General features: G+C 35.9%; 1 protein-coding gene across 1 annotated transcript in view; it reads right to left on the bottom strand.

Annotated features, from left to right (window-relative positions):
* The window catches only part of ADGRV1 (adhesion G protein-coupled receptor V1), a gene marked incomplete at its 5' end in the record, with an annotated part of 563,397 nt that overhangs the window by 409,427 nt on the left and 131,674 nt on the right, over positions 1–22,296 (bottom strand). Inside the window, 10 exons of the mRNA XM_082650308.1 lie at positions 1,405–1,667; positions 2,694–2,835; positions 3,481–3,619; positions 3,724–3,802; positions 6,918–7,011; positions 10,564–10,727; positions 11,363–11,542; positions 12,182–12,281; positions 13,347–13,477; positions 21,619–21,828. Of these exons, the coding sequence (XP_082506434.1) occupies positions 1,405–1,667; positions 2,694–2,835; positions 3,481–3,619; positions 3,724–3,802; positions 6,918–7,011; positions 10,564–10,727; positions 11,363–11,542; positions 12,182–12,281; positions 13,347–13,477; positions 21,619–21,828 (1,502 nt within the window). The remainder of the gene's footprint in view (positions 1–1,404; positions 1,668–2,693; positions 2,836–3,480; positions 3,620–3,723; positions 3,803–6,917; positions 7,012–10,563; positions 10,728–11,362; positions 11,543–12,181; positions 12,282–13,346; positions 13,478–21,618; positions 21,829–22,296) is intronic.

The raw sequence follows: 22,296 nt of genomic DNA, 5'->3' as shown, positions 1-22,296 counted from the left end.
GGTGTATACATATTTTTAAAGTCACTGAGCCATACACTTAAGATTTTTATATTTTACTGTTTATACCTCAGAATAAAAACATGTGGAGAAAAAGATAATTATGTGGGTGAGAGAAAAATCGATTTAATCCAATTTGCTCTAAAATTTAATTTGCCTAATGAACTGAAAGGTCTTTAAACACACTTTGAAAAAAAGTCTTTTAAGAATAAAACACAATAGAAATATAATAAATTTAAAATATACAAAAAATTAAATGAAATAAAATGTAAAACTTTTTTAAAAAGGCATGTGAATGTAAAAAAATAGCAAATTCATAAAATACTTCAAATTTGAATTCTTTTTATCTATATCAAGATGTAAGCATCCTTGAATAAATCAATTAAAGGTTTTAAATTTCCAGAAACATGAAAAAAGTAGACATGCAAATGAATACGAATTCAAAAATGTATTGAAGTTTATACAAACTGATCATAAATAAAATTAATAATTAGGTGGACTGTTTTTAGATGAAATAGTTTAAAGTATATTATTTTAGAATTATACTTCATATAGCTGGCTTAAAAAATATCTTAAGCTAATACAATTAGTTATTTTAAACTTAAACTGTGTCTTAAAAATAAAATTTAGTAGTAGGAACAAAAAATTACTAATATACAGAAATTGAAGTTTCAGAAGGTAAACTTCTACAAGTATAGTTCACATTTATGATTAATCCCAAATCCAGTATTTTTCCCCCAATAAGCTATTCCTGTTTACATAGGATATTTGCTCCTCAAATAAGCAGTCTGAAGGAAGCAGTTGTATTTTGTTTAATGAAAATGTGGCAAAAGAATGACTGGCTATGGCTTAATGACTGCAATGAATTGCTTGGAGTTTCTTTTAGTTTATGATTTATAGACAATATAAAGTGAAGTATGCCATTTAAATATACTTAACATTTAAAACAGCAATATGCATATTTTCTTTATTATTTGCGCATTCCACTACTCTATTAATGGAACAAATTTCTCCGGTTGCACTCTATGTAGACGATACAGCACTAGAGCACTTTCACGTGGTCATCTAATCACGCCTTTACCTATCACCTAAGCTGGATTTTTTTTTTTTTTTCCCGGTACTCAGGTCTCTCACTGTTGTGGCCTCTCCCGTTGCGGAGCACAGGCTCTGGACGCAAAGGCTCAGCGGCCATGGCTCACGGGCCCAGCCGCTCCGCGGCATATGGGATCCTCCTGGACCGGGTCACGAACCTGTGTCCCCTGCATTGGCAGGCGGACTCTCAACCACTGCGCCACCAGGGAAGCCCCTGGATTTTTTTTTTTCTTTCTAGGATCTAGGGTGTTCCTCCAAGAGAAAATTATTTTGTAACTATTAATCATTCATTCTTAGTAAAGGTTCATCCTGTACCTTGAAACGAACACCTTCTTCTAAAACAATATAGCCTTTGGAAGGAGTCAGATCTTTCGACTCCATTGAAGAATTCACTTCTGTCACAATGAACTGAACTGTCACAGTTCCGAACAGTCCCTGTCCAGGTTCCCGAACAATGTACAACACTGCCACACTCTCCTGGATGTAGAGAGCTGTCGGTTCTCGTAGGAAAAAGTGCTCACTGTTGTTAAATGCTAGAATTCCAGGGCCATCATCATTAGCAAGGACAGTGATTAAGGCTGTCAAATAAAAATATTAAAACAATAAATGAAAATAGAATGGGTTGTAAGTAGTGAGAAGCATGTGCATGTTTCATTGTAAACCAGGCCAACTCTTTTCTAGATCATCTTAAAAACAGAGAAATTTTAAAAGGCATCTAATGAAATTCTACATTCACTCATGATATAAATAAAAACACTTAGTAATCTTGAAATAAAAGACAGCTTCCTCAACCTGATGAAGTGATATGTCTCAGAAGCCAATAGAAAGTATTAAACTTAATGTTGAAACATTAGAAGGGTTGCCACTAAAAACAGAACAAGACAATGATGCCTGTCATCACTGCTACTGCTATTCAGCATCGTCCTGGAGCTAACAGGCCGGTAACAGGTATAAAAGCAATGGAAAGGAATTGCCAAGACTGTCACTATTTTCTAGACATCATGATTGTCTTCTTAGAAAAGGCAAGAGAAAAAAATTATTAGAACTATTATAAGAGTTTAAAATATAAGGTGAGTAACCTTCAGAAATCAAGAGCTTTCTACTTTCTACCACCACTACTAATAATGTTAATAATAATAGCCGAAACAACAACTAATACTACTGAGATATTACAAGTTGCTTAACCTATATTATTAACTCATTTAATTCTCACAATAACCCTATGGGGTTGATTATATTATCATTCTCATTTTAAGAACTGATGATTGAAGCACAGACAGGCAATCTGTGGAAATTCACAAGTTAGGATGTGGCAGTACTGGCACTCAAAGCTAGGAAGTCTGCTTTGGAGCATGCATTCAAAAAGATTATTGTAATACCTCTATATATCAGGTATAACCATTTAAAAATATAATAAAAACAGACCTCGTTCATAATAGCAACAATACCTAGCAATCAAAGTAAAAAATAAGACCTACATGAAAAAAATTGTAAAATGCTAATGTGTGACTGCGGCGGATGGTGTCAGTGCATCACCCATAGCCTGTGGCTCACTCAGGAGTGAAGGGGTGAAAAGGAGCTGTGTATAAGAAATCATTAATTACCTATTATATTTTCCCCCAGCTCCAGTCCAGGAGAAGGATTTGTTAAAATCAGCTGAAATGCTTCATCTCCTTCCGGAATGTCATCATCAAGAATCATGATGTCAACATGTTTATACCTTTCTCCATTAGCAAAATGAAGAATCTGGTCAAAAAAGTAAAAGTAGCAGTATTATATTTAAATACACTCTGAGTTTTTTTTAAATGTTTGGAAATAAATACAATATACTTTTGAATGTGAACTAATCTATTTACAGTATTTTTCCCTTACTTTTTCATGACCTCTTTTTATTTAAACTGACAATATTAAGTTTAAAAAGTAGAAGTTGTGCAGGAAGAAAGGAAACATTTGACTAAGCAGTAAAAGGCACGAAGAGACAAGATAAACATTTTCAAACACTAAAGGTGTTTCGGTAAAGTAAAACAAAGAAATGGAAGAGTTAACATTTTCAAGAAGCGTTAAGAAACACTCTGGAAAGGTCATCTAATGATATAAATTGTGTAACACAATAATGTGTGTTCTCCAGTATCAAATACTACAATAAGGTAGTAAATTAATAAGAAGTGGGTATCAAATATTACAATAAAATAATGAATGAAGTAAAATACAGAAGAATCTTTAAAACAGTACTGAAAGTTTAATTTATAGAATTTACCAAAATAGTGAAGAGAGCTATTCCACCATGTGGAAATCTTCTGCCCTAATTTACTATGGAATATACAGTAGTTTATTATTTCAAGATTAACTTATTTACAGGGCCTAAATCACTATAATTCTCAATGAGTTCACCATTGCGGTAAAGACGTAATCCAGCCCCAGCTGTGCTTCCAAATTCTGGGCATATACAAACAAGGAAACGTGGCCAAGAGTCCCTTTGCTCCTCTGGGCTACCAATGTTAAACTTCTTTGGGTTTCGTTTACTTCAAATCTATAATAAAAAGAATACATTCATTTTTCCTTATAAGCTTTTATTCAGTAGATAGTAGAGAATCTGAAACTCAGAAAAGGGCTCTTACGCAGGCTTCGGTTTACCTGCTCTGTTGCCACTCAATCATGCCTCGAGCACCGTCATTGGCATCAATAATAATTTGTGCAGTCAAGCCCTCTGAATCTGAAAAAGCACAGAAACATACCTTTAAATAAATGTAAGTAGTTAAAAAGAGAATTCGTTGATATAGAATTTAAAGACCTTTGGTATTATATAATTCCTAACATAGAGGTATTGCCAACATTACTCAAAAGACGTTTAAGAAAATAAGACATAAATACTTAATAACATGTGAATGAGGAAACTTCTGCTAACAAGAACCACTGACTTACAGAAATCTAATCAACTGAGAACAGTATAAAATAAGCAACTGAAGCTACGGTTAATTTCTATTATTTTAATCCATTTCAAGAGGAAAGGAAAATGGGGATAGTTGCAAGGAGTAGAAAGAGGAGGGAAAAAAATGGGAAGAGAAAGGCAGGATGTGCTGCAGAGAAAAATACAGGTGTGAAAAAGAGACAGAGATACAGGGATACAAACAGAAGTTGAGAAGGTAGGAAAGATGGGGGAAGGTTAGGTGGAATAAAGACTAAGCTTAAAGTAAATTTCTCTTATCCCTTTTTATTCTGTATTCTGTCCACCAAGCTCAGTATGTTACCAATATCCATTATTCAGTCCTGAAATAGTAACTAACCCTGTAACTGTTTTGTTCTGTTCTTTAGTATGTTCATCCTTTATCTTTTAAATTTCAGAAGGTCCACCTTACTCTCGGATACGTATGACAGCTGTCTGGGTGAAGAATGGGTAAGGAAAGTGGAATTCTCTCTGAGTGAAGGGATCAACAACGTTGAAGAAAGAATATAAAATCAGGATTTGTGCCCATCAAGCTAGAAGCTACAGAGCACAAGCCCAGCCCCACCAGTTCCTAGCTGTTTGACCTCGGCATGGCACTTAGCTCAGCTCCCCCATCTATAAAATGGGCAAACATAAGGAATAATGGTACTAATATACAAAGCACTTGAAACAGGAGCATTAGAAAGCACTTATCAAAAGTTAAACTATTCAAATTACCTCTGAGTGTAAGGAAATATGATGTACTCTGTCAGTTTTCTTAGTGTGAACAATAATTAACTTGTAATAATTGCTTGATGTAAACAGACTAGTTGTTGGAATCATATATTTCTTTTGCATAAAAATGGAAACTTTCCAAGTAATAATATAATAATATGTTAAAAACTGATTATTCCCTTTTGCTATTTTCAAAGTTGTCATACTGAGCCTCAGAAGTGAGTGAGGAACTCCCATTCCTCAGGCCCCTGCTCTGGGCCATGCTTCTCCCCCTTTAACTCAGACTAATTTTCCCTCTGCCCAGAGCACCTTCTAACCCAGGGGTCCCCAACCCCCAGGCCACAGACTAGTAGCAGTCCGTGGCCTGTTAGGAACCAGGCCACATAGCAGGAGGTGAGCGGCAGGCAGGTAAGCGAGTGAAGCTTCATCTGTATTTACAGCCGCTCACCATCGCTCGCATTACCGCCTGAGCTCCACCTCCTGTCAGATCAGCAGCGGCATTAGATTCTCATAGGAGCGCAAGCCCTACTATAAACTGCGCATGCGAGGGATATAGGTTGTGCGCTCCTTGTGAGAATCTAATGCCTGATGATCCGAGGCGGAGCTGAGGCAGTGATGCTAGCACTGGGGAGTGGCTGCAAATACAGATTATCATTAGCAGAGAGGTTTGACTACACAGAGATCATAATAAATCAATTGCTTGCAGACTAATATCAAAACCCTATCAGTTAAAGAAGATGTGGCACATATATACAATGGAATATTACTCAGCCTTAAAAAGAAACAAAATTGAGTTATTTTTAGTGAGGTGGATGGGCCTAGAGACTGTCATACAGAGTGAAGTAAGTCAGAAAGAAAAAAACAAATACCATATGCTAACATATATATGGAATCTTAAAAAAAAAAAAAAAAAAGTGGTTCTGAAGAACCTAGCGGCAGGACAGGAATAAAGACGCAGATGTAGAGAATGGACCTGAGGACACGGGAAGGGGGAAGGGTAAGCTGGGACGAAATGAGAGAGTGGCATGGACTTATATATACTACCAAATGTAAAATAGATAGCTAGTGGGAAGCAGCCACATAGCACAGGGAGATCAGCTCGGTGCTTTGTGACCACCTAGAACGGTGGGATAGGCAGGGTGGGAGGGAGATGCAAGACGGAGGAGATATGGGGATGTATGTATATGTATAGCTGATTCACTGTGTTATAAAGCAGAAACTAACACACCATTATAAAGCAATTATACTCCAATAAAGATGTAAAAAAAAAAAAAAACCGTATCAGTGAGTGGCAAGTGAAACAAGCTCAGGGCTTCCACTGATTCTGCATTATGGTGAGTTCTATAATTATTTCATTATATATTACAATGTAATAATAATAGAAATAAAGTGCACAATAAACGTAATATGCTTGAATCATCCCAAAACCATCCCCACCCCCGCCCTGGTCCTTGGAAAAATTATCTTCCACAAAACCGGTATCTGTCGCCAAAAAGGTTGGGGACCGCTGTTCTAACCAGGGGATGGGGAGCAGGCTATTTCAGGGCAACTCACCACCAACCCCCACTAGGCCGTCACACCTAAAACTTGCAGACAAAATTTCCAATATCAAATGTCCAAATTGTAAGCAAGAGTTTGTGTTTTAATAATAGGAATATATCTTTTTAAAGTAATCTACATAAAGTTGTACTAAGGTTCAAGTTTTACCTTTCAGTCTGTAATGAATTAACTGAGTCTTTTCTAAAGCATGAAAAGAAAGAGATAAAAAGTCAAAAAAGAAGCAGAGAACACAGCAAACAAACACCCTACTCAATCTAAGAGAAAATAAAAACATCTGAGAGTTTGGAGATCTAATGAAAATAGCAAATTAAATATTAAAAGGAAAATGCCTTCATAAGAACTAATTCTATTTTGAAGATTACAAATTTGGTTATAAAATAACTGTAATGTTTAAAAAGCATCACACAATTTTTAAATTTCTTTATGCTGTCCAATGTACAAAGCTACAATATATGATGGTCTTTAAATTTAAATAAATCTAAAAGCTCACATATTTACACATATAGCTGACATTAGCAAACTTCACAATGATCACTTCTGATTAAAAAATGAAGAAACTTTACTTCGTTTGCAGTGAGTAAACAGAAACAAACAAAAAAGCCCATCATACCTAGTCTAGGAGGAAATGAAGTTAAAGGAGCCATGATAAGTTCCACATAAGTTAAATTCACAAGGAAATATTCTTCTAGTTCTGGTACATCGTCCTGCAAAAATTACACCCATTATATTATCTATAATTATGCTCTCAAATTAATTACCTTACAAGCTGTTTTGAAAAATTATCTTTTAAATATAAATATATATATTTAAATAGTATACAGAAAAGATAAAATGCAAACATAGAGTAGAAAAGATTTAAATCAGAAAAAATAAACATGTCTTGGCAATGATTTTTTGGATTTAACACTAAAAGCAAAAGCAATAAAAGCAAAAATAAACAAGTGGGACTATATCAAACTGAAAAGCTTCTGCACAGCAAAAGAAAACATCAACAAAAGAAAAGGCGACCTACGGAATGGGAGAAAATATTTGCAAATCATACATATCCAAAATTTATCTTAAAAAGTCATACAACTCAATAGCAAAACAACAAATAATCTGATTTAAAATGAAGAGGGACAGAATAGAAATTTTTCCAAGGAGGAAATACAAACGGCCGACCTGTACATTAAAAGATGCTCAACATCACTAATCCTCATAGAAATGCAAGTCAAAACCACAATGAGACCTCGCCTTACATTTATTAGAATGGCTATTATCAAAAAGACAAGAGGTAAGTGTTGGTGAGAATGTGGAAAAAGAAGAACCCTTCACACTGTTGGTGGGAATGTAAATTGGTGCAGCCACTGTGCAAAACAATATGAAGGTTCCTCAGAAACTTAAAAATAGAACTACCAGCAATCCCACACCTGGGTATTTATCCAAAGGGAATGAAAACACAATAGTGAAGCGGTATCTGCACTCCCATGTTCACTGCAGCATTATTCACGGCAGCAAAGTTATGGAAACAACCCAAGTGTCCATCAACAGATGAATGGATAAGATGTGGTATATATATAAAATGGAATATTATTCAGCCACAAGAAAGAAGGAAATCTTTCCATTTTTAACAACACGGATGGACCCTGAGGGCATCATGCTAAGCAAAATAAGCCAGACAGAGGAAGACATACTGCATGGTGTGGAATCTAAAATAAAGTCATACGCGTAAAAACAGAGCGCAGAAAACTGGTTGCCAGTGGCTGGGCTGGGGTTGCAGGGGGGAATAGGGAGGGATTGGTAAAAGAGTACAAACTCAGCTGTAAGATGAGTAAGGCCTGAGGATCTAAGGTAAAACATGGTGACTATAGTTGACAACACTGTACTGTACAATTTAAATTTGCTGGGACAACAGAACTTAAATGTTCTCACACACAAAAAAAGATAAATACATGAGGTGATGGATGTGTTAATTAACTAGATGTGGGGAATTCTTTCACAATGTAAACATATATCAAATCAACAGAATATACACTTCAAATATCTTATAATTTTATATATTTTTTAGATTCTACATAAGTTTACCATACAGTGCTGGTTAATTATACTTCAGTAAAGCTGAAATTTTTAAAGAAACATAAAATTATTAAACTTACACCTGGTTGTATAGGTTATTAGGTTGAACCACATGAAACTGCTAATATTATATCATTTTTTACCTGGACTAATATAATATGTAAACCAATTATATAAATACACAAACTTAGTATACCTTAAATATAATAAGAGCTAAATATTTTTAATTACCTTAATTACCTTTTTAATTACCTTAAAAAAATGATTCTAATCCAATGATTAGAATGAGGAATAGAATAATACTATGGGAAAAATATAGGCTTTGCAGTCAAAGAGAACTGGTACCAACTTTCTGTAATTTTAGGTGAGTTACTTAAATTTTAAGGCCTCAATTCCGGCATCTTTATAATGAGGGAAGTAACTGCTACTTTGGGGATTTTAATAATGATTAAAAATAATGTGTATGGAGTACCTGGCCTAGAGAGAGTCCCTACAAAGTGACAGATATTTGTGATGGTTAATTTTAATACAATATTACTATTAATCACTAATAAGGCAGCTGCTCAAAACATGAGGACGAGCAAAACCCACATCAGTAGTAACCAGACAGCCAACAATATTGTGACATAGAAACCCAATGTATATATATGAATATATAATATTAGTACATACACCTCTCTCTTCATTGTATTTAATGGAGATGTGTTGGCATGTGAAAAAATAAGAAAATGAAGGTCACAGTTTCTATCTTCTGTAAAACCGGGACAAATGTGAGTTACAGAATCAGCGATGTAAAAGGGACTGTCCCCAACCTACCCGCACTGTTCCCCACCTCCATGCAACAACTCTCCCCTATCATGCCCCAGGCTGGCTTATTTCTGTAAATACAGGCTTACAGTCTCTTAATCTTGTGCTACTCTGAGAACAGAAACGACTGCAAAAACCTGGGGAGAAAAAAGGAAACTTTGAAACCGTGTGTTCATAAAACAAGACTGTAAACCAGACCTCTGAAGGTGGCTATATATTTTCTGCTTTAAAAACTAACGTATCGGGCTTCCCTGGTGGCGCAGTGGTTGAGAGTCCGCCTGCCGATGCAGGGGACAAGGGTTCGTGCCTCGGTCCGGGAAGATCCCACATGCCGCGGAGCAGCTGGGCCCATGAGCCATAGCTGCTGAGCCTGCGCGTCCAGAGCCTGTGCTCCACAGCGGGAGAGGCCACAACAGTGAGAGGCCCGCGTACCACAAAAAACAACAACAACAAAAAAAAACTAACGTATCTAAGGAATAATCCATTTATTTGTATTCAATTACATTAATAGATTATATATTTGGAAGAAGACTTACCTTAAAGTTTTATGGAACCTTGTGTTGTATGTCATGTACTGAAATAACATTACCCTTCACCTTACGGCTTTAGAGTTCTCATACTACCATATTAGGTCACAGTGCCACAGTAATCAACAAAATAAGAATTACTGATTTCAGATGGTAGATGGTTTACAGTACTTATAATTTTGTAAAAGTAAAAGGCCTCTGAGAAAATTAAAACTTGAAAAAATAGAACCCCAAAATACATAGTAACTGAAAATTATTTTTCTAAGGCAATATTCATTCTCTTTCTCCCTTCCCCTACCCCTCCACCCCACACACCATGTCCTACCCTCTCCATATGTACTATTTTCATAAACTTCTTGGAAATGAATTTAAGTAGTTGAAACACTAAGTCCCAAAACAACACAAGATTTCCCAACATGAAAAATCATTTAAAACACAATTTCAGTCAGAAATGACTACTTTAAGTTTGACCATAATCACATTTTATACCATCAGCCTCTAGTGAGTTTCTCACTATCTCTAATTTAACCGGTCCTAACAACTAAGTCGCTGAGCTACATGGCTTTGCTGGTCCAATGAATCCTTTGGAGTAATCAAAATGCTCCTTTGGAATCTCTTAGGCCAATGACATCTTAAACGGGACTGCCCTAAGGAAATTTTCTTTATCACAAGTTGTTTCTGTGATAAAATACACAACAACAGACCAGCCTATCTAGACAAGAAAAGAATCCCCTGTGTAATTTAAAAAAAAAAAAAAAGTCACAAAAAGAAATAAGTTGATTTAAAGACACCAGAACATTTAATCAACTTCTACTTTTTATCTGGTTATTCGCGTTTAATACAGTAATAGCAAAATAAGCGTTTTACCTCAAGTATAGTAATGTTGATGGCTGCTGCTGTTGCCCCTTCTTCTAAAATCAGAAAGCCAATTACTGGGACAAAGTCAACATTTGGCTCAGCTAGGTTTCCTTCTGTTTGGTTCTTTAGACTCAACATTCCAGGAACTGTGGTATATGTGACATTAATGGCTCCTAATTGAATTGGATGGGAAGGGATTTTTAAATTATTTAAAATTAAAAAATAGTATCTCATTATGAACTTGTTGACTTTCCTAAAAGCACGTCAGTAGCTGTATTATTGGCCCCAATTCTTCACCCCTTCCTCTGTTCTTGGCCTTTACCATGTAATGGCTCAGTGATGTTGCACTGTGGGCAAGGCATCCCTGCCTACCTCTACTTTGAGTTTGACTGTGTGACTTATTTGGGCTACAAGGTAAAAGTGATGGTGCGCTAGTTCTGAGCCTAGACCTCATGGGGTCTGGCGTGTTTTTGCTTGCCTTCTTATGCCTCTACTGGTTCCAGGAGAAGAATGAGAGACACGTGGAATACAGCCACCCTAGCCAAGCCCAGACTCAGTGGACCCACAGCTGGCCCATTACCATATGCTGCTGAGAGTTTATGATTGTTTGTTGCACAGCATTCTGTGACACTAGATAAATTCGTTTAATCTTTCAAAAATAAAGAAGCTATAAAATCCTGTCCTGAATTAAGAAATATTAATTGTTTTCCTGTCCCTGATTTATTCTAGCAATGGCTTTCATCCACCCTAGTAGAATATTAAAAAAGCACCTGCCTGGAAACTCCATTCATTCTAGAGTAACACAAACCTAGAGATCCAAATTCTCTGTTGATGAAAAGCTGAATTGTCATGTTAGCCTCCTGTAGCAAAACAAATCTTGATGAAAGAGCAAAACTTAACACTCCATGTGGTTCATCACTGGCTTCTACGGTCAGAACAGCTGCATATCCTTGAGCATCAAGCAGAGCAGTTCCTGCTGGTGGAACTCCTAAGAAAGTCAGGGACCACAAGAAATCTAACAGTGACTTGACCTTAACTTCTAAATACTTAAAATATAACCCCACTTTTTGAAACATATTAAAGTAACCAGAAAGTGGTTACTTTCACTCCTCTAACAGAAATCTTCAGTGTGAAAAACAGAAGTTACCTTTTAGTTTTTTTTTCTTCTTAGATAGCAAATTTTTTTTTTTTTTTTTGGCTTGACCTATTATTGTCATTATGTGCTATACTGGTCATCTGAATTACAGAAATTGATTAGAAACTGAGGAAAATACCCAGATAACTTGCTCAAATTAGTAAATCTAATTTATCCATAAAACTGATCCAGAATCCAAATTGGTCAGCTTAGCATAAAATTAATTTCATTAAATTCTACCTTTGGAAATATATTTTACTCCATAGGAAATATTCAGCAAAATTTTTAGAGGTTTTAACTTGAATCCATAAAGATAAGTATTTTCATTCTGAGCTAATTCTTTTGGATCTAAATGTTATGGGGCAGACGATATTTAAATAACATTTATAAAATCGCTATGCATCTAACTGTTAAATATAGAGACAGCAACTATTATTTTTTTCTGAAAAGAATAATACACCGGAAAAATAATTTAATTAAATTCTGCATTACCTTGTGTCCTGACATCATACAGAATGACCTGGTATACTTCTTTCTCCTCAGGAATATTGTCATCCAACAGATGCACAGATATTGTTTTATTCAATGACCCCTATGTCAAACAGAAAGAAATTCATCCCTCTACTGTCACTGAGCACAAACTAACTCCTGCTTTTACTGGCCTTATAAATTGTGCATCCAACTATATTTTCACTTAAACAAAGTGTTCTGTGGCTTAAAAAATAAATTAAATAAAAAACCACTGACTCATAAGAAAACAGGCTTAAAGTAGATAGGGAACAACTGTGGAAGATTTTGAGTGCTGAGCTCATGAATATAGATCTTATCTAGTGAGCAATGTAGCCCTATTGAAAATTCCAGACAAAGCAATAAGTTGGAGAGATTTCTATGTGGTTAATGGGAAAAACTGGAGTATGGAAAAGAAGACCAGTGTTGTAGGGAAACCAGTTATTAGAAGTCAAATGTAGTCCTCAAGGCAGAAGGTTATAGGGGTTAGGCTTAATATTGAGGGAGTGAAAATGAAGAGAAAAAGAATGAAACAATTTACCAAACAGGAATTCATATCAAGTGAGCGTGGAGAAGAGAAGACGAAGAGAAACAATAAAGTAGTGCTAACTTTCTACCCAAGAACTGCTTTCTTATAGTTATTTTCCACCAATCATCTTCTTTCAAACTGTCAGCAAGAGCTTTTAAATGTAACCTCAAAAACACTGTGTGAACAGAAGATAAAAAGACATTTGTTTCTCAGGCTATATTTGCTGTTTCATAGCAGTGAAACATTTAAGTTCCAAGTGCATTGAAAGTTCCAAGACAGTGAGGGGTAAGAGAAGAGGGACAAGCAGTAATCATCTTCTTAATGACACAGTTGAAACCAACAGTGGGAGGGCAAGAAAGCAACAAGAGGGCTTGTCTCAAATACAAAGTCAACTTTTTCTGTTTCCTTAAAGGAGATCTACCTAGTACATATGGAAAAACAAACCCCCTCCTTAAGTCTTAGAAATTCTTTGAGTAATGTTCTTCCTTTAGGTTTCTAAGGAAGCAGCTCCCTCATGGATCTCTATTAATCTTTGTATTACATAATCAGAGTTTTCCCATTTTCCTCACAAAACACAGTTACCTCCAGATATTGCAGTAAAGCTTTTCTTGGTGGTATTACCTCAGGAAAGAAGAGTTGTCCGGTAAAGTTAGCAAAATTGAGTTCTAGGTTTTGCCCAATAATTTTCCAGTTAACAGTAACATTTCCTCGACCAGGGGGTGTTCTCATCACATGGAATTGTAAAATTTCTCCTGCAGGTGAAATGTACAGATTGATGAATGTTTAGTGTAAAATGAGCTTAACATTTGAAGTCAACAAAACCCAAATCCCAAACATGCAACTACTACAGTACCTTTTCTAAGAATATTACAAAGCTGTTCTGTTTGCAATTTTCTAGAAGCTTTATACATGCTTATTGTTTATCAACACATTATTGTTTATTCCACTTCTAAATACTTCCATTTAGTAGAACTTCAGGAAGTTTAACATGTAAAAGTTACAAAAGCACATGCTAAAATGGAAAACACAAACTTTTATTCACTCCAAAACATGCACCAGAACATAAATGTTCTGTAAATTAAAGAAAATAATTAAGTCCTCGTGGTCAAAACTAGTAATAACACAAGTAAATTCTTCCTTCACTTCCCAAAAGGACAAAAATTCCTTACACTGGTATGCAATGTGATTTTACATAATGCATGCATAAAAATGCTTGCAAATACCTGAAAATCACATTTCTTGAAATTGTAACTTACATATACCATCAATGATTTTGTTTTATAGAAAGAAATACAAAGGAAAGGTGTCAAATCTGTATATCAACCTCTGTAACTTCACCAAAGTTACAGCTATCCTTCCTGGATAAATGAGGCATTTTAGATACTTTCCATTCCTGGCTTTTATCCTCATGTAATATTTTGTAAAATTGAAGAAAATCATAAAAGTCATTTCTTCTAAATTGCTGGAATTGAAAAGTAAGCTCCTAGGGAGTACTGGTGATGGCCATGTGTCTTGCTGAAAGTATGCTGAATTCAAAAATTTTATGATGATGAACAGAAGTGGAGGTACATTAATGAACTATATTACTAAAAACTAATAATTGTTAAAAGATAAATGAATTCATGTTTAAAAGGCTTTAAAGAACACATCCTTATAGCATAGACGTATAGTTGAAATCCATGCATGTTCATTAAAAATATCACTTTTACTTAGTTATCTAAATAAATACACACTTCTGACACTTTTAAATGAGGAGAGTAGCAATAACACAGTAAAATATAAACACCCTTTCCAAATACGTTTTAACTACCACAGTTTTTTAAATGTTTTAAATAATAAAATTAAATAATTATTTCTAATAGAAAGGTTTCTTAAAATATCATAAATTCATTAATTTAGAGATTATCTTATTTCAATTACTAAAAAACAAAATAAAATTTTCATACTAAATTTAAGCATACATAACTTTAATACATTTATTACATAAATTATTTTGGGACAGCAGAAAATATAAGAAAGCAAAAACAGACTTCTAAATAAAATTTCCTAAAACAGTTCAATGTTTAATGTATACATTTTAAAATATTTCAGTACAAAAAAAAATTTTTAATTGCTATCACAATAGCAGACTATGACTTGGATGTTTTTATTGAAACATAAAGGATATGTTATTAGAAATAAGAGTGTCCGAAGATAGGATATAACTGAAAGAATGGGTACAATCAGCCATAATTGCCATGCCATTTAAAATTTTTATACTTATATAACTCATATGAATAAAACACAGGCACTAAAATGAAATGCTGGAGTCTCTCTATTGTATACCAGGCAGAATTTCTCAAGGGTTTATTACTGAATGGCAGAGAGAGAACCTTGGAGTTATTAAGCTCTTTCGTCTACAGTGTTGTCTGGTGACCCAAATAAAAAGGTATAGAGTCATGGTTTTCAATTTTTTTTTAAATCACAAAACCCAGTAATATTTCAAAATGAAAATTATAGAAGTTTGAACAAGTGCTAAAAATGCAGTGGGAATACAAGTGGCAAAAAAAAAAAAAATGTAGGTCAATGAAAATCCATATTGAAGGGGAACCTGTAAATATCATAATAAAAATAATTATGGTTGTAAGATGGTACATAGAGATTTGGGAATAAATACACCATTAAAGGCAAAACTAAAAATGAAATGCTAAGGAGAGAAAAAAGTAAAATCCTCCTACAAACTTATTACATGTAAAAATGCTCAGTCTAGGGCTTCCCTGGTGGCGCAGTGGTTGAGAGTCTGCCTACCAATGCAGGGGACACGGGTTCAAGCCCTGGTCTGGGAGGATCCCACATGCCGCAGAGCAACTGGGCCCGTGAGCCACAACTACTGAGCCTGCGCATCTGGAGCCTGCGCTCCACAACAAGAGAGACTGCGATAGTGAGAGGCCCCCACACCATGATGAAGAGTGGCCCCCCGGGCTTCCCTGGTGGCGCAGTGGTTGAGAGTCCGCCTGCCGATGCAGGAGACACAGGTTCGTGCCCCAGTCCGGGAAGATCCCACATGCAGCGGAGCAACTAGGCCCGTGAACCATGGCCGCTGAGCCTGCACGTCCGGAGCCTATGCTCCGCAACGGGAGAGGCCACAACAGTGAGAGGCCCGCGTACCGCCAAAAAAAAAAAAACAACAAAGAGTGGCCCCTGCTTGCCACAACTAGAGAAAGCCCTCGCACAGAAACGAAGACCCAACACAGCCATAAATAAATAAATAAATAAATAAATAAATAAATAAATAAATAAATAAATAAATTTTAAAATGCTCAGTCTAATACCACTTAATATCACCTTTGAAAATTTAATGTTACCATGCAAGAATTTAACTTGCAAGAAAATATTACAAGAAACACAATTTGAAGCACAACACACACACAAATAAAAGGTAAACCAAGTATTCCTTAAACACATAATTTCATGAGCCTATTAAAAATCACGTCAACAGCATAAATAGTGTGAAGATTTTCCTAAGAATCAAAATAGAGGTATTAACTGCCTCTTTAAGGCAGACTGCCAAGAATCAGGTCCATTTAAAATGCCTTCTAGGGACTTCCCTGGTGGTGCAGTGGTTAAGAATCCGCCTGCCAATGCAGGGGACAAGGGTTCGACCCCTAGTCCAGGAAGATCCCACATGCCATGGAGCAACCAAGCCCGTGTGCCACAACTACTGAGCCTGCGCTCTAGAGCCCGCGAGCCACAACTACTGAAGCCCATGCACCTAGAGCCCGTGCTCTGCAACAAGAGAAGCCACCGCAGTGAGAAACCCACACACCATAACAAAGAGTAGCCCCCGCTCACCGCAACTAGAGAAAACCTGCACTCAGCAACAAAGACCCAACACAGCCAAAGATAAATAAAAAAATAAATATATTTATTTATTTTTTTTAAAAAAAAGCCTTCTAGGAAGAATTACCAGAAAGCTACCTTCTACCTAGAGGAGAAGTCAAAGAACATAGGAAAAGGAAAAAATTAGAAACAAGTGCTCAGTCTTCTAAATACGAGGGAAGGACAGAAGATAGGTCCTAAAGAAGGAAGGTAAAATTTTCAGATAGCCAATATTTTACCACACTGCCTTCTAGTTTTTGCCCAGAATGAAGACCTAGAGAGGGCCCTCCCCCACTAAAGAGTCTAATTCCTGTAAGATCATCTTGATATGAAATCTAGAGTCCACCAAAAAATCGGTGATACATTTTAACTTTAAGCAGAAGATCTAAGACCAAAAACAAAAAGGATTTCCCTGGCAGTCCAGTGGTTAAGACTTCACACTTCCACTGCAGGGGGCATGGGTTCGATCCCTGGTCTGAGAACTAAGATCCTACATGCCACGTGGCGTGGCCATAAAAGACCAAAAAAGAGGAAGATCTATCATATGGGTTCTAGACCTAGCCTAACACAAATAATATGAATATAAAATTAATTTTAATAACCCAGAGTATTTCGTGTATTTCTTCCTAAAACAAATCAGGATTGTTTTTACAAAGATAAACGTCAACTACAATGTGTACAAAAATAATGGAAAACTAAAATACAGGAAATATATTTTAATAGATTCATGTATATGTGGTATACAGGAACCATCCAAACTGATTGTGCTCTACAATTAATAGAAAATAACTTAAAACAATTACAGGGATAATATGAAACACAAACTGTCAATAAGAAAAATAGTTGAGTGTTTCTAATACAGCAGTTCAAGATATATTTTTAAAGAATCACATCTCTTGTTCAAATCTTTACCTAGAAAAAATACATGCTGTCTCTGAGAAAAGGAGAAATTTTAAATCCATTGAACATGACATAATGATTATGCTGCTGCAGAGATGTGTGAAGTGAAACGTTTAACACAGATTTATAAAGAGCACATTTATACATACTTTGCAACCACAGTAAAAATCTATTGTCCTATATTTCTAAAGTCTGCCCACTACATTTGAAAGAAAGTAATATTTACCACTGGGCATCTGTCCAATTGCTTTAGGACAAAAATGTAGAAATAGGATTCTACAGAATTCAAAACACTGTTAAACACTAAGGCAATTCCTCCCCATGAAATGAAAATGTATTCTAGAGCCAGAAATTCAGCATTGTCCACATTTTAAATCTAATCACATAAATGAAACTCCAACACTAAGTCAAAAGCAATGTTAACACTGTCAAAAGCCTACATGGCATGATTTTTTTACCCCATTTCTTTAGCAGTTATCTTTGAAGAAACACCATGAAGTTTTCATTTTTGTAAACATCTGCTTGATATACATTTCTCTATGCAATTTTGCAGTAATACAAAGAATACATGCACAAAATACTGAATTCTTGAGGTTAGACATAATGTTTTTGAAAAAAGAAAATTAATTTAGACTCTAGGAAAAGGTTTAGGAGAAAAGGGAAAGAAAAGTAAATTTAAAAAAATAGAAATTCCTACCAATTTTTATTTAGAAAATGTAAAAATTCTAGGGAGTACTGATTAATGAAAGCAATTCATTGTTCTATTTCCTGTACCAAACTCATGCTCATAGATTGATACGATGAAGCAGATAGGATATGCTTTTGATATGATAAACCAATAACACGTTTGGACCACGTGTTTTAATGACTAATCATTTTTTCTCTTTGCATCCCCTGCAGATATTTAGCTGTTGGAGACTAAAGAGACCACAATCTGGTTTTCAGGTGTTAAGTTCGTTCCAGTGAAAGAGAACACAGGTGCCAAGACCCTGCAGTTTCCCCAAGATGACTTGGTGCTCAGCACAAGAGCCTGGGTTTCTTCAGAGCCTCCAACCCACCACCACTGTCACCACCCAGACCTCCATAGGACGCATGTAATGACGCTAGATCCTTTACGGTTAAAATGCCCTTCAAGTGATCCTGGACATCCAAATACTTTTGTATTCTTAAAAAAAAAAAAAATCCCATCATATTGCTGAAAATCACATACCTAGTCCAGCTCTGTGTCCTCCCTTAAATCTAATCCTTTCTGGTCCCTGAACTTATTTATTCCCACCCCCATGCCACTAACACTTTTCTTCTCTTCTTCTACATCGCCTTCTTCTCTATATTTCTTCAACAAAACAAAGCAAGTCCAAAATACTCTACGCTTTAATCTGGTTTCACCAATTTTTCTCCTTTCCTTGCTCACAGAGCCAACAAACAGAATATCCCCTAAGGTAGTGCTTCTCACCCCTAATGCAGTGAAGGACGAGATTTGGTTTTGTTTTAATACTTTTTTTTAGTTTTCTTTTATCTGAAAATATCTTTATTTCACTTTCATTCTTGACAAATGTTTTCACTAGTATAGAATTCTGGGTTGCCTTTATTCTGCTTTGAGCACTTTTTTTTTTTTTTTTTTTGGCTGCACTGGGTCTTTGTTGCTGCACACAGGCTTTCTCTAGTTGCAGTGAGCGGGGACTACTCTTTGTTGTGGTGTACGTCATTGCGGTGGCTTCTCTTGTTGCGGAGCACTGGCTCTAGGCACATGGGCTTCTGTAGTTGTAGCACGTGAGCTCAGTAGTTGCAGTGTACGGGCTCTAGAGCGCACGGGCTTAGCTGCCCTGCAGCATGTGGATCTTCCCAGACCAGGGGTCGAACCTGTGTCCCCTGCATTGGCAGGTGGATTCTTAACCATTGGACCACCAGGAAGTCCCAGACAAGGGGTTTTTGTCTGTTTTTTGTTTTGTTTTGTTTTCCTTGATCTATCATAAACTGACATTTTTGTAAAACACAATAAAATAAATGACTAGATAAGTTAAATGGCAAAAAGAACACACATACAAAATGTAAGCCCATAGATATCACTTTTGGATATCACAGCAAAATGAAATCGTTATAAAAGTCTCTAGAAAAGATTCTTTCCATTTTCAAACTTATCTTGTCACAAACAAAAAGCAAACACTTTGTGTGCAGATGTCAGCTTGAGGACCGTACTTTGAGGAGCACTGCCCCCAAGGCTTCTACAGTCCTGTCTTTTGTTATCCTTAGTTATTTGCTTTCCATGCCAAGTTTTCCTTTACAATTCCTCTGCAGTTACTACTGTTCCCTCTAGCCCATTTGGGAATCTAATCTCACTCGTTGCCCATGTATTACGAGACACGCTGGTTACTTTCTTCTGATAACTAATGAAAACACATTCTTATTTTGGTCTCTTCCCACCTCTCTGGCAGAGCCTTCTTTCCCCTTTCCCCTTTGCCTTTTGCCTGTCCCAGCACCTTACCCTGGTGCCCCACATAGCTCCATCCTTGACAACTTGCTTTTCTCCCTCTATCCACTAAGATCTTAATTTTAGATCTTTAATTTTCCTGATTTCAACGATTATCTCTAAAAATCCAATTTCCACCCCTAGCTTAAGATAGAGTCAGATTCTTTCACCAAATTTCCTCCTCTCACATGGACACTGTTACTCAAATTCATTATTCTTCCAACTCAAATCCTGAAATATTTACCCAACGTTCCTGCATTGTCAGGTTCTGCAGTAGATGTAAGTTCAAGCAAAACAAGTTTCTTCTCACAAGGTGCCCTATAGCGTAAGCTCTGGATTCAGACAGCACTAGGTTTAAGCCCCACCATGAATAACTATGTGCTGGGTAATCTCTCTAACATTCAGTTTCCTTGTGTGAAAAACTGGTGTATATCGTCATACCCACTTCATAGCCCTGTCAAAATTAAGTGAAATGATGGATGTAAAATGTCTGGCATGCAGAAAACACTCAATAAGTGTTATTGTTGTTTTCATTATTATTGAGATTAACTTATCTTCCAGTGACTTTTTACTTGTATTATACTACAAATAATTTTTCAAGAGTTGATGATCTGTCTTTAGATTGACTTATAGCAATTTGTTAGTCACTTTTACTCACTATTGCTATGACAGCATGAGCTTTTAAACCGTTAATAAAAGGAAAGAGTATTGGAAAATGGCTCAGATATTTGCATTAAGTTAAATAAACTTGCAAGTTGGGAGTACAGTAAGGTAAAAGGTGATGCACACTAAAATGCATTCAGTTTCCAGCACAGTCACTAACTAGCTGTATGATTCTGTCCAGTCACTTAATCTCTCTGTCTCAGTTTTCTCATCCATAAAGTCGAAGTCCAAATGCATGATCTATATCCTTTTCATTTCTTAACTCTTTTAGGTACAATTATTTTTTAATTTTAAACACAAATTATAGGGAAACAGACTATAAATAACAGTTTTATCTCAAACAGACTTATTCAAAGACAAAAACACTGCTATAATGGTTTAAACAAAAAGTAGCCTATAAATGTAAACCCTATAGATGATGTAAAATATTAAGATTCATGGAAATTACTGTTTTTTTACGGGAAAAGAGGACATTGTATAATTTTTTTCTTGTTTGGCACTTTGTTCATAAAATATACAAACATATAAAATCCAAGCTAAAATATTCACTGATCAGAAACTGCTATTTTTTTTTTGAACAGAGAGCCAATATTTCACCATTTAACATCAACAGCTACCACTGAGCACATATACACTATGTGCCCAGAACTATGCTAAGCACTTTACATTTATCCACTTAATCCTCACACAGAAACCTACGAAGGAAGTAGTATTTCCCTTCATTTAACAGATGAGAAAGCTGAGCATCCTAGGTTTGACCAATTTCATCAAAATCACACTAGTGGGGAGCGGCAAGCTAGAACACAATACCAATCTGCGAGTCTCCTAAATCTAGTTAAACAGTTCCCTATACAGCCCTCTCCCAAATAAGCTCCCTGTACATTAACACACCCAGCTGTACAAAATAATGGAAGAATTTTTAAAATGGGAAACTTTAAAAAACTAGACAAAAAATGACATCCATGGAAAAGAGAATGAATGTGCTCAACAAAGAAAGGAACCCACCTTCATGACCTATGACAGATCTGGAAGCAGTCTGAAAGCTAACGACTCCTGCCACATTGTCGTTGGCCAAAATGTTCACTCTGACGGTGTCGGAACTGGGCAAAATTCTACTTCCGCCTTCGGTGTACACCAAGCTGACTATGATGCTTTCATCATCCTCTGGCTCAGAGTCATCCAAAATGGTTAAAATGGCTATCTTTTTGGTTTCACCTATAAAGAATTAATGGAATAAAACCCAAGTAAGAAAATCATCAATAGAGAATTCACAAAGGTCCAAGATAACTTCTTTCAAAGAAAAAAGTTAAGTAAAAATACATGAGTGAATTATAACAGTTCAATACCATGAGTAATATTAGTGCCACTATAAGCAAATGTTGTATGTAAGTATGTATACCCTTTCACCTATAAAACACTGTAAAAATTTCATTAATATGGGCAGATTGTGGAAAAGGACATTTTGAATTATGGAAAGTTAAAGGGTAGAATTATTTCAAGGAATCATGGTTTTACTTCCTGGTCTTTAGCCTAGAACCATGACCTAGCTAGGGGAAGAGGTTCTGAAGCATCTACTGTTTAGAAACTGATCCCTCTAGAAAGTGGGGTCTCATTCTCATTTTGGCGTTACCATGAATGATTTTCAGGTAATCAAACCAAAACTTCCCTGAAAGACCAGGAACA

This window comes from Grampus griseus, assembly GCF_964374135.1.
Source record: "Grampus griseus genome assembly, chromosome: 3".
In the NCBI taxonomy this organism is placed as follows: Eukaryota; Metazoa; Chordata; class Mammalia; order Artiodactyla; family Delphinidae; genus Grampus; species Grampus griseus.
This window is presented reverse-complemented; position numbering and strand designations above follow the sequence as displayed.